At 42.4% G+C, this 12,586-nt stretch overlaps 2 protein-coding genes across 16 annotated transcripts in view; both read right to left on the reverse strand.

Moving 5' to 3' along the window:
• Positions 1-12,586, reverse strand: part of LLPH (LLP homolog, long-term synaptic facilitation factor) — a 556,390-nt gene that overhangs the window by 231,743 nt on the left and 312,061 nt on the right. The gene's annotated exons all lie outside the window — the stretch shown is intronic.
• Positions 1-12,586, reverse strand: part of GRIP1 (glutamate receptor interacting protein 1) — a 335,051-nt gene that overhangs the window by 158,617 nt on the left and 163,848 nt on the right. Inside the window, exon 1 of one of the 15 annotated variants that reach the window (XM_049792220.1) lies at positions 1,845-1,954. The exons of the other annotated variants lie outside the window; for them this stretch is intronic. Coding sequence (XP_049648177.1) covers positions 1,845-1,899 — 55 coding nt within the window. The 5' untranslated portion in view covers positions 1,900-1,954. Of the gene's footprint in view, positions 1-1,844; positions 1,955-12,586 lie in introns of those variants that run through there. 15 annotated transcript variants of the gene reach the window in all.

The following is a 12,586-nucleotide window of genomic DNA, read 5'->3' on the forward strand; positions in this document are numbered from 1 at the left end:
CGTAACTGGTGTCTGAGGTGCAAAAGCCAAGGCCCTAGAATGCAGAAGAGTTAGCTAAAAGAACAAAGGTTTTACTCAAAATGGTGAAAATTCAGGAACCTGACAGCAGCTCCAGTCTGGCATGCATAAGGCTTCCAGGAAAATATATGAACATACCTCTAGACTGCCTTTTTTTTTTTAATCGACTGTTAATAGTAAGACAAGCATAAGGCACACTAATGCAAAAAATCAATAGTATCATGCCAGTTCCTATTGGGAGGGAGTGGGAGGAGTGAGGAGTCTCAAAGGAAGTTTAGATTATTTCAAAGGAGAAAAAACCACTAGCCTGAGATCTGTTGAATGATGGAAGCGTGGAAGAATTAAGATGGCTATGATGTATAAGAATATTGATTATTCCCAGGGAAAGTGTATTTAAGCAGAGCAACAACTCTCATCAGTGAGAGACTAAATTAGTGCCCAGATCTGTCTTATAAAGACATCAGCAGACAAAAAGGTTCCTCTACTCGAACCAGGAAAAGAGAAAATGCTGACTACCAACCTGACAAATGTGTAACAGAGCTACCAAAATAGAAACATTTTACACATACAGGAAAAACAGGCATTACCCAGCACAGATTTGAAACAGAAGCAAATCGACAGAGGAGGGGATGATTAATAAATATTTGACTTCATGCGTTTTGAACGTCGCCCCATACAGCAATTTAAAGCACAGGAAAATGCATTATATAAGTTTGATTGTGATATTCTTCTGTTTTCCCATTACTGACCTCATTGTATTACCATCTTACTCTTCCATGCTTCCGCAAAATAAAATACTAGTGGGTTTTGAACTATACAGACTAATAATCAAAGATTTCTTATTTTTCAAGCTAGGCTGATACAAATAGTTTCATTCACATATGGATGTGTTTCCAGCTGCACAGTAATGGCCATTAAATGTTTCACAGCACCCAAGCTAAAAACCAGAAGCTTCTTATTTGCAGACACATAATGCTTCTATAATTTTGGAAGTTTCCACCTAAAAACCAAGCTAAAATCCCCAACCAAACCTTTTCACACAGAGAAGGAAAAATTATCAAACATAACAGATTTTTTAATTTTTTTTTTTTAAATCGAGTTATTTTTAGAAACTAAGATATCTTCGTTTCTGAAGCGGGAAGGTGTCTTATCCATCCAGGTCTTCACATAGCTGCTTTAATAATCACACAGAACTCAGAGTAAGATGCAAGGACTATTTTAAAGTTCTCGAGCGATAAAACCAGAGACTACCAAGATTTACAGTAACATAAAATGCACACTGCTCTAACAGGCAAATTAACTTCACAAGTGTGACATGCGAGTGCAGCCCTGAAAAAACGCACGCTGCTGTCCCTACTTCATCACATACAACAGTCTTCGGCATGTAAAGCATAGAGAGAAACAGCTTATGAAAGACATTAAACGACAGAAACTCGTCCTGGATATAGGTCCTGAATATCACTGTCAGTTGTTCCCAGTAAGGCAGAGCATGCACTGACCCAGGAGGGACTCCTCGGAGCGGTTAGCAGGAATACAAAACAATTACACCCCACAATAACTTTAGCACTTCACTTACAAAAAAATCCTCTTTTTTGCCTTAAAAAAAAAAGAAAAAGAAAGCAGGAACCTATCTTCCTAGCGGGAGCACAGCATGGGACATGTAAGGCTTTTAACTGAAAGAGCCCCCACACCTTTCTGTATTCAGAGTTCTTTGTTGCCTGACAGTAAATTGGAAGGACGATCACATTTAAAAGTACAAACATCAGGCTGTGTCTCTGGAAGGCTGCAACGGAGCCCCCGAATGAATAAGAAGGAAAGCACGTTACCTTTAGCAAGTCTCCTCAGGATTTGACATCGGCATTTAAAAGAGACAGCTATCATTCTCGCTGCCTGCCTGCCCTGGCAAAGCGCGCTCAGGGCTCTGCTCGGGTGAATGCAGCAGAAGCCTGTGAATTCCTCCTCCCGCACATACCAGGCAGAAGGTAGCCCCGGCGGGGAGTGACAAAGCTTAATTCCTCTTGGCTGATGCAGAGATCAGCTCCCTGTCATCCGGCAAAGCTGTGTCATTCACTACTACCACCACCGCCACCTGCATGGGGAGACCGAGGGCTTAAAAAGCCGTATTTCTTTAAAAGCTAGAAAGCATCCGACTGCACACACGGACACAGATATTAGAGGGAGCCGTTCCCCAGTCGCTCGCATTCCCTGACTGTGCAGGGAGTGATGGTTGCTGTGCCCAGCAAAGGGCCCCGTGTTTCAGCAGACGCGGCGATTTTTCTCCTTTTTCCTCACATCTTTCCTTTCCCTTACGGTTCCCTCTGGATACATAGGGCAAAAACACCAGGAATCCTACTTCTGGGGGAGAGGGAGCCTCTTTCAAATGGAAAATATTCTAATCAAAGCATATTAAAGATGTAATCTGACAGATCTGTAGGGAAGAAGAAAAGAAAAAGCCCGATTTTATCACCAGGAAAGCTTTTTGACAATTGTAGACAAGTATATTACAGCCGTTGAAGCACAGACCACAGGGGGAGGGAGAGAGTCGGAGGGAAGTGATGGATTGTTGTGTGTGGGCAGGACCACCAAGCATTTGATCACACCAAAATAAATAAAACGATGCTGCATAGAAAACACACAGTGAATCAGATTTTCTCCCCTCACTAGAGAAGACAGCAGCTTTCAGTGCACCTGAGAATTTACTTCACCAAACGCTGCACCATTTGTAAGATTTTATAAGATTTCTTCAGCCCACCAGGAGTTTTGCATTCTCTTACGCCTATTCAGACAGAAAATTAACCTGCTTTTACAATTCATTCAGAAAACGATGAAGTAGCACACACTGCTTAAGCGAGAGCTCCATCCCACCTTTATGGAGCCAAAAAATTACTAACAGACAGAACTCCACGCTTATACTAAAAACCAAGCAAACCAACCAAAATAAGCCACATAAAGTTTGTCAAGTCAGATTTATGCATGAAGCCCAAGCGCTGCATCAGATACTCTCCTTTAAAACAATAGATTGTCATTTCTTTGTCAAGACTTCTGCTTCACTTGCGTGATATATTTAAAATACTCTGTCCCGTTCACTTGCTTTGATTACAAAATTGCTCAGATTATCTTCTGCCACCTTTTGTCCATCGCTGTATTTAACGTTACGGTCCAGCGTTAGGGTGCGCATCATCTCCCGTCAGCGACAGACAGCCAGGAGGAGGGACGGACAGCTTCCACACTCCGAGCCGGTTCTGCCTCCCCGCCTGCTCCGTGCTGCATCAGCGGCTCCGTGCTTCCCATATTGCAACTCGCTATTCCAGTGATTGTTTTTCTTATTTTTGTTTTATTGGTTATGGCAACAGCTGTATTTCCAAGGCCGAGGTGAAACATTCCATCCGCACAACTGCAATTGCCCCGACAGGCCCAGTGAAAATTGATTTTATTTGGTTGTCATTAAAACCAGATAGGGGTAATCAAGTCATCTGTTCACCAACCTCGTTACCGCTTCTCGTAGCGGCCGTTGTACCGAACAGCTGTAAAATCCAACCAGCGGAAAAGCAGACGCGCCTGAAGCGGCGGGCTGCTCCGGCCAGGTTGGGCCGGGGCCTGCACGGAGGGGCGAGACCGGAAAGAAAATGGAGAATCTGGGACCGTCACGGAGGGGAAAGGGGAGAGGGGTTGTGTACTCTTGCCCTCCATACAGATGGAACCAAGAGCAGCGTAAGCGGTGCTCTGTCTGCCAATATGCTTTTTGAGGAGAAAATGTGCCACCCTTCTTTCTTGCCACCTCCTGCTCACGTAACAGGACTTAGAATCATACAACCGTAGAATCATTTAGGTTGGAAAAGACCTTCAAGATCATCGAGCCCAACCATCATCCATGCCCACTACACCAGGTCCTGAAGTACCCACACCAGTCACACCAACCCGTACCCCGTTTCCTTCCCCTCAGCTCCACTGGAAAGGCTGTTCCAGAGACCACCACCAGGCTACGGCCTCAGCACGCAGCCCCTGCTCACGGATCTTCCAGGTCTGAGAAGCCCAAGTGGCCCTGTGTCTGCAGACCAGCACTCAGAATCCTTATTTAATACCAACTTCTCATCTGCCAGACGCCCATCCTCGATGCCGTAAATCTCGTCGTGCCCGGACAGACCCCTTTAAACACCTCCCCTTACCTCGGGGGTAACCAGAAGATACCGCGAGATGATCGTTTAGCCGCCCTGACATTAGCTCTTGGATTCTTCCCGGTCGACATGGACAAGGAAGACCGTGTAGAGCGTGGGGTCAGCACTGCCCACCGCAGGCAGACGGGTCTCCGCTCCCACCTCTTCGGAGACGGACCTTGCCGGCACCAGCGCGGGTGAGCCTCCAGTGCTCCTCCAACCCTTCAAAAGAAGGTGGTTTTGGCGAGCAGCTCTCAAATCGAGAGTCCGCTTTTGTCTCCTCCTCCTTCAGAGCACAATGTGGACGTCCTCGAGGACTTCTGCTGTGCAGAGAACTGCAAGAGGTTGTACCTACGCCACGAGGAAGAACCGCTCGCTACTCACCTTCGCGATCCGACTCCTCCACTTACCCTGGTTCAGCCCCTGGGCAGAGGAGGCAAAAGACAGCGAACGTACGGAGCTAGGAGACTGTGAAAAACAGACTTCAGACACAGGAGAAAAATCCAGCCTTTGTGTAAGGGCACGCTGAGCCCCAATGGGCTTATGTAAAAATGTATAAAATGGTAATAACGATACAGAAACTGTGATATATATGCAAAAGCAGCTGCAGACGTGGTCAGATAAGGCTTTACTAACAGAGAAAAGACGCAGTCCTTGATCTGAAAAGCTTATCGTATTGTTTACTACTTCTTCTAGATTACTGATGCATATGCTAAATAGCCTCTGAAGCACAGCAATAGCCACTTGCAAGCAAGTCAATAAGATTATTTTTTTGCTTACGTTTCTTCAAATTTTCTCTCCTTGCCAAAGAAGGTCATGCACAGATTTGAATTCCTCAGAAAGATTTCGTTAAGACAAAGAGTTTGTATTTCAAGTACAGCACTGAATGTAATGATATATTGTTTTTACTGCAGGGTTTTCTTCCTGGTTTTTGGTGGTTCAAGAAAAGTAATCCAGTTATTGGAACAGTTTCTAAAATATTCACTCATGATGCTCGTGGCTTTACCACCTTCTTGCAGGACAGCAATCACCAGGGTTGCCAGAACTGTTCTTGCCCAAAGTCCTGCTTCTGAAATGAATTTAAGTACGCCTCAGGCATTTTTAACTGTTGAGAATGTATTTATTTATTTTTTTTACCAAATTAAGGATTTTGTGATTATTAAATGTCTCAACTTTCCAGAAGTCAGCCATCATTTTCTGAGGTGTCAGTCATTCAGCTCTGCAGATGGACTCAACTGGTTCTTTAGGAGAAAAAATGGGGGAGGAGGTAAAAAAAAAGGGGGTGGGAGGAGGCGGGGAGAGAAGAGTAGGTAATGTAGTATTAGGAGATCAAAAACCTTCAGACATACTGAAAAGTTATTTATACTCTATATAACACAGGTTAAAGTCTTTACTAATTACATTTCTTCCTTATTATTTAACAGAGCTACAAATTTTATTACTATTTTCTCTGGGCTCATCTGTAAACATCTCTTTTTTTCATTTTGATCCTTTTGGACAGCAGCATGAATTTGTATCACTTTTATTGCTGTACTTACTCCTTTCTTCAGGAGTCTGAAAGGTTATTTATAAACTCTAGGATATATATAACACAAATATTTTCTCAACTGAATTTGTATTCATAAATACTCAGTAGAAAGTCACTAGATGAAAGAAGCTTATGTTTCCATATGGAAAGACAGGCAGAGTAATATACGTATCCTATTTAACACCATCTTCTGGTTAATCTTACCAGATCACATTAGCTGAAATAAATGAATCAAAAAAAGTTAAGATCTACTACACTTCTCTGCAGGATAAAAAAAATTATGTAATGAAATTTCTCTAAATTAAATTGAAGATTATAACCTATATATAGTGTGACATTTAGATACAATCAGGAAATTTCTCTGAAAATAGTGTTCAATGAAGAATACAAATTCTGCAAAATATCAAATTGTGTTTGGGGAAAACAATTAAGTTTGCCAAAAATGAATTTTTTACCAAGAAAACATAACTCTAATATTCCTACCCTTCCGTTTCATAGGAATATATATACCCAGAAGATACTTCTTGGTCAAGCTCCATTCACATGCCGCATCAAACATTTCCTTTCACACGCTGACTGAGCAGCATCTTAAAGCCAGTTACAGCCCTCTCCCCTCTTTTACTTTACAGGACATTTGTCCACATGAGCTGCCATAATTGGTTTTGGATGTCGCATGCTCCTGTTCTTCTTTATGGGTCAAGTTTGTGTGTCACCGCTCTGAAGGGGATGCACCACAGGCTACTCGGTCATAGCGATGTAGACCAAAGACCTAGACCTTTAAAAAAAGCCAACCCATGGGTTATTCCCCAGCACTTCAGATTATCAACACAGACAACTTGTCAGCTTTGCATAATTTGGAGGCTCTTGTAAATTTACATTTTTATTAAATCAGCTACAGCAGTAATTTCTAGCTATATTAACCACCTTTGCAACACTGTCAGGCAATTTCACGCAGACATTGCAGCAGAAGGCTTTACAAGTCATTAAAGGTTGTAAAAGGTGCTCTGGCTTCAGAAGATTGTCACTGGAGAACATTTCATGGTAGAAGGTGCAGCAAGTTGGAAAGCAAGGATATGTGTACCCTGAACGTGGAAACAGATGACAAGAAGAAATCTGTTAAAAGATCTGAGTTGATGCCAAAACACCATAGCTGTGGCATCATACAAATGCGGTAGCTTCATTGCCTAGGAATAGATTAGTAAAAAATAATTCAGGGCTTTTATAGAAAAAAAAAATAAAAAATCTTAACTTACCAGCTCCAAGCAATCTTAGTCTTTTTGAAGGGACAGGTATTAAACAACTAGTGGTAAAATCAGTCAATATTGCCACATTCTGGGATGGCTTTTTGTTAAAGCGTTTTATAATACAGCAAAGCATCACAATTTAATTGATTTTTTTTAAAGTCTGATTTAATGATATATTTTATAAAATCTATAATGTAGTATTAAAGGAAATAGAATACATACATGTTTTCTATATGAAAATAACTCTCCAGTACACGCTACCCTCTAGCATAACATAAGGAACAGCATTCCCTACATTATCCTTCACAGCAATCCCATGCCAGAGCTTCACAAAAATGCTTTATTTTACCAGTCCATATCAATTACTTGCAAAAATTAAACCTGTCCTTTTCAGTGAAACTGTGTTGATATACAAAGGCTGAGAGATGTTTCTTACTGGAGAAACTGTCCTCAAAAGACCTTTGAGATATGCATCGCAACTCTGACTTTTTGTTCTTAACCTCATTTCAGCTGCTAGCAAAAGAAGCTGTTCAGTTTTCCCAGGCTTTCCTAGCTTCAAATCCTTGTTTAAAAATAATCAGGGCCTTAAGAGAATTATAAAATAGGAAAATGCCGCACGTACTACAAAAATTAGAAACTTTTAGTAGCACAAGTACGTTGCAGTCTCTCAAAGGTAATTTCAAGCACAGACACAACTAGTCGAGATCTAATTCAGAAAGAAGTTACTTCACAAAACTAATAGCTTGTGAACCATTTCGGATATCACTCCACGTCTGGCACATACACGTGTCCGTACCTTTTCTTTGGTTTGGTTTACGACAACAGAAGAGAGTGCGTACTTTCTGGAGTATTACTAATAATTTGTCCGTGTACCTTCTGAACCGGCAATTAGTAGAGAACCTGTAATTTTTCAAAATATAATGAAATCAACCACAAGCAAGGTAGTCGGTCTGCCCTCCCAGCAGAAGCAGCAGTGAAAGGACCAGGTACCACAAAGGGCACTGCACCTTCCAGGATGCCTGGAGATCTCACGGAGAGAAACGACGAGTAACGACCCTGTTCAATGAACACAATCAGCCCAGCGTGGGCTCCTGCCAGCAGCACGCATATAATTACAGGCTCTGGGATTTAATGTAATCTCAAAACTAAAGGATGACTCTGTCGTACAAGTAGCTTCCACATGCTGCACTACATGGTTAAAGACTCCTGTAATTACAATTTCTGTAAGGCTTTGTATTTTGTAGAGGCTTTTTCAATTAGTCAAAATGATGACCTTCCTTTTGCTACATCAGTCTTTAACAAAACAAAGCTAAGCATTTCCTCAAAATTACCATATTGGAGGCAGGGACAATCTCTTACACTTAGCAGAAAACAGCTGGTTTTACTCTCATTTACAAACAAAAAAAGATTATGATTCCACTGAAACCACTTGAACAAAAGTGGGATAATTGGACCTCTCTCTAGCTATACGCTTGTTTCCATATTTTTATCAACCTATTTAGCATCTGTAAAATTGGAATATCACGCTAGAAAATAAAATTTGTATTTGGAGGGGTGAGTCTAGAATATAACGTAAGGTCATTTAATCTACTACAAGAGATTTTTAGGAATTAACTCACTAAGTTTTTATGTGCAAGTCTTCATATTCAAGATACCATCAAAAAGGACGGCAATGGAAGATTACAGCTCTAGAGATGCAGCACAAAGAAGAGATACCACAAGCAAAGTTTCCCCCTGCAATACCTCCAAGCCTTTTTGCAAGACAAAGGGAAACGCCGATTCACTGATACAGTTGTGCTCCCACCTGTGTGCAGGCTGCAGGAAGACACGGCAGCAGCTGCTTTTCCACAACAGAGTGGGTTTCTGTACTGAAATCAGGTCACACACTGGGTGTTTGCCTGTGGGATGAGCAACAGCCAGCCAACTGGCATCGACCGCCGAGACCACGTCGAGAGTTTCATCCCAGAAGCAGAACTGGTGTGCCTGAAAACCAAAGAAGATGAATGGAAAACCCAGAAAAACTGATCGGATATACAGGACAGAAAAACAAGCAACAGGGGAAAGAAAAAAAATATTATTCTGGTTTGAACAATGCGTGCTGACTCTCCTGACGACGACGTGTTTGCTGGATAGAGCTGTTAACTGAACTTGCTCGCAGGTTCACATCTTATTCTAATTCCCAAACTGGGGCAGCGCTGTCCTGTCCCCGTGCAGCGACAGTGGACACACACGGGGGTACCTACACCCTGGCAGCAGACAGGGAGGTACCGAGCAACTTTTGGATGAAGTCTGGCAATTCCCTATCAGGAACGGTGTGATCCTAGCGCCGACGCAGGCTCGTGGTATGAACCTTGCGGTTTCCAGTTTGCTGTCTCTGCAAGAAGAGACGATCGCTACCTTTGGATCTGTTTGTCTGCAACGCGCTCGCACGCTCCGTCTGTGTGTGCAGACCTGGCAAAGGCTTGGAGATCACCCTACAGCACACCGCGTGCCAGGCCTGCCCTGCTTACCTTCTGGGAGTTTTTCATTTGGTGATACAAGATTTGACTCGTTTGGAAATTTTGCCATCTCCCGAGGACTGACCATCAGCCACTATTAAGGAAGAACAAAACGTGCAGTGGTCTGTTACCATAGTCTGGTTTAACACACAGGGAACAGGAAAAACACAGCGGAGTTGGGGTGAGGATGGAAACGTTCCTGCCAAGCCAGAAGGTCCTTCTGTGCCTCCCTGGGTCCTCCTGCGGCGTGAACACGCTCTGCTGCCTGACCGTCCCCCGGGAGCCCCACACCACCTCACCAGCGCTGGTACGGCCGTGGCTGACGACGTTTCACAGGGTTGGTGCCTCATATCCCATGGCCTCCCGAGACCAGCAATGTTGAGACCCTACAGACTGCCCTGGACTCCATTTCTATCGCGTGGCGACCTGTGACTTAATAATCAAGGTATTTCCTCTTGTTTTGTGTCCTGAAGTGAAACTCATGAGAAAAACATGGCTTTAGCTGGCTGCAAATTTGAAGCCTAGCATCCACACCAGGCCTTCTCTGGCATCTTCTGAAACTATGCACCTATCTGAGAAGGCACATCCCTGAAGTTTCCATGCAAATACGTCGGTGTTCGTAGTCTTGGGAAGAGTGTCGTATCGTTGTACATCAGCGTATCACAGCATATGGCCAGTATCATTGACGCTTCTGTACAGCCTTTAAATCCCAAGCCTTTGGTTTAGATGATGATTTTAAAAATGGAATTAATAATTAAGGCATTTTGGATCACCATTTGAACTATAACTGTTTAAAAGGTATTTCAGCCTCTGAGCAACAATCATAAATAAAAAATAAGAACGGAGACCTATTGAGACTTGTGTGCTTTTCCACTGCAGACACTTACATCCCACCGGGGACTGCCGCACCGCACAACACAGCACGCTCTGAACTCACCAGCCTAGCTCAAGACTCAGAAATAAAGTGAGTTAGTCTGAATTAATTCTGTGTTATTACAACCAGACTCTGTCTGGCAACTAAATGAAGAGCTAGCTTGGGTATCTCCCAGTCCTGCACACTGTAGAAAAACCTCTGTGTGTCACCAAACACTTTTATTATCATAGTTTAGAGGAAAGACGCACAATTAAGCATCCAAATACAGGATGTAAGAACAAGGAACACAAACTAAACCTGCAGTACCAGGGAGCGTATCCCAGAATACGATGACTCTAAAAATGACTGAGCAAATCATTCAAGGTAAGTTAAGTGAACAGCAACTGCAACAACAGGTTTAGCGCAATCATTGCTTATATAAATAGGGGAAGACTGAGTACAAGTACCAAAAAGATCACTACCTGCCTTTTGCAGGGAGACCTATACTAGAACCCAATATTCACCTCCAGTATCTATGCTGGGCTTTGCTTGGTTTGGATTTGTTTGTTTTCAAAAGGTTGAAAAACTGGACAGGGTGCAGAGAAGAGTACCAAGAGTGATTTAAGCAATAAAAGTGCCTCATGCAGTGAAAGACTCAGCAAGCGTAATACCAGTTTGGACAGTGACCTGATCGCACAGTGCCTAAGAGCTGTCATAGGAAGGACGTGTTGAGTGCTCGACAGCTTCTGCATCACTCGATGGACAAGGGATGCAACAAAAAGCTGCACAGGAAAAACAAAGGGTGGGAACTCAAAGCCAGCAAAATTCAAACTGATCACCACCTTCTGATGGGAAGATCGACTGACGGATAAAACTATCAAAATGGTTCCCTGAAGAGCCGCTGCCTGCATGCCTTTCTGGAATACGCATTTTTGCAAAACATTAATTATTGGACTTGCTGTAACAATAACAGGCTGGATGCCACATTCTGCTTTACGCACGAGATAACCAAACATCTTGCATGTCTTTTTTTGCCTTAGAAAGCATACAAAGCAAAAGATGAGATTGTGATGGTCTCTTGCTGTCCATATCTGCTTTAAACTACTGCTTTGAATACAAATAAAACGTTATTAAAAGATAGGACTAGCCATAGAACATGCTTTATTGAATACATAATTAACACTCATGTAAAATCTACCTGATACGTTAGAAAAACTGCCCCATTATGCTGCAAAACTGCTCCAGTCTCAAAGCACCAACACTTAAATTTGCGCACTATCCTCACCCCCACACATCCCTTCCCTTTTGCTGTAGAAGGGACGGGATCCACAGCAACAGACGGCAAACACGCATGTGCAAAGTAGCACAAAGCACGTTATTTACATCAGAAAAAGAGAACATCTGTAAGATGTATGACTCAAAGGGAATTATCACTGCGCTATGCTCTCAGGAAACAGTTAACAAAACAAATGAAGGAAAGGTTCCTAGGCAAGGGCTTGAAGTATTTGTAACATAAGTTTCAAAAGCGAAAGGTTGATAACCTCAAGCTTGTTTTAGTGTCATTCCTCCATGGATCATTAGTGCTTTAGTGGTGTCCTGCTGCTATTCATCACACTTTTAATAGCTCTTCCTAAAATACTCTTCAAAAAAAGGCGAAACTTGGCCAGATAACATTAACGCTTAAAAGTCTGTATATGTATTTATCATTTTTTTCTTTTTTTTAACTTTTTTTTTTAATCAGAGAAATCCTACAACCTCCTAAGGTAAACACGACATCATACACAATAATGATCAATAATAAACTGGGAGCAGCTAAATACAGAGGCAAAACAAGGCATTCAAGAACAGCCCAACAGAAAACAAAAACAGGCCAGTCAGCAAAACAAACGTTACTCTTGGAAAATTAAAAGGATAACTGAAAAAGCCAAAGCATCGGCTATCTTCCTATAAAAGACAAATCCCCTCTGTATTATTGTAAACTTACCACTTACTAATTAGTAGTAACAAATCATTGTTTTAATTATTTTTCTAATACTCCAACGTTCTTATATGAAAACCCTCTCACACGTTTCTGTTGCACTGTCAGGTATGAATTAATAGCTTAGTGACAGACATCCAACTTCAAGTGCTGTATTACATTTCCACTAACCAACTAGTAATTTTGCCTGGAACTTGCGTGCGTTTTTTTAAAAGCACAACCACCACCCCCCTGAATTCCCGCGGAGTTCCGAGCATTCAGGCTGGCTGTAGGGCTTTGAGCAGAGTTACAGCCCGGGCCAGCCCGAGAGCTG

This window comes from Accipiter gentilis, chromosome 34, assembly GCF_929443795.1.
Source record: "Accipiter gentilis chromosome 34, bAccGen1.1, whole genome shotgun sequence".
Taxonomy (NCBI): Eukaryota; Metazoa; Chordata; class Aves; order Accipitriformes; family Accipitridae; genus Astur; species Astur gentilis.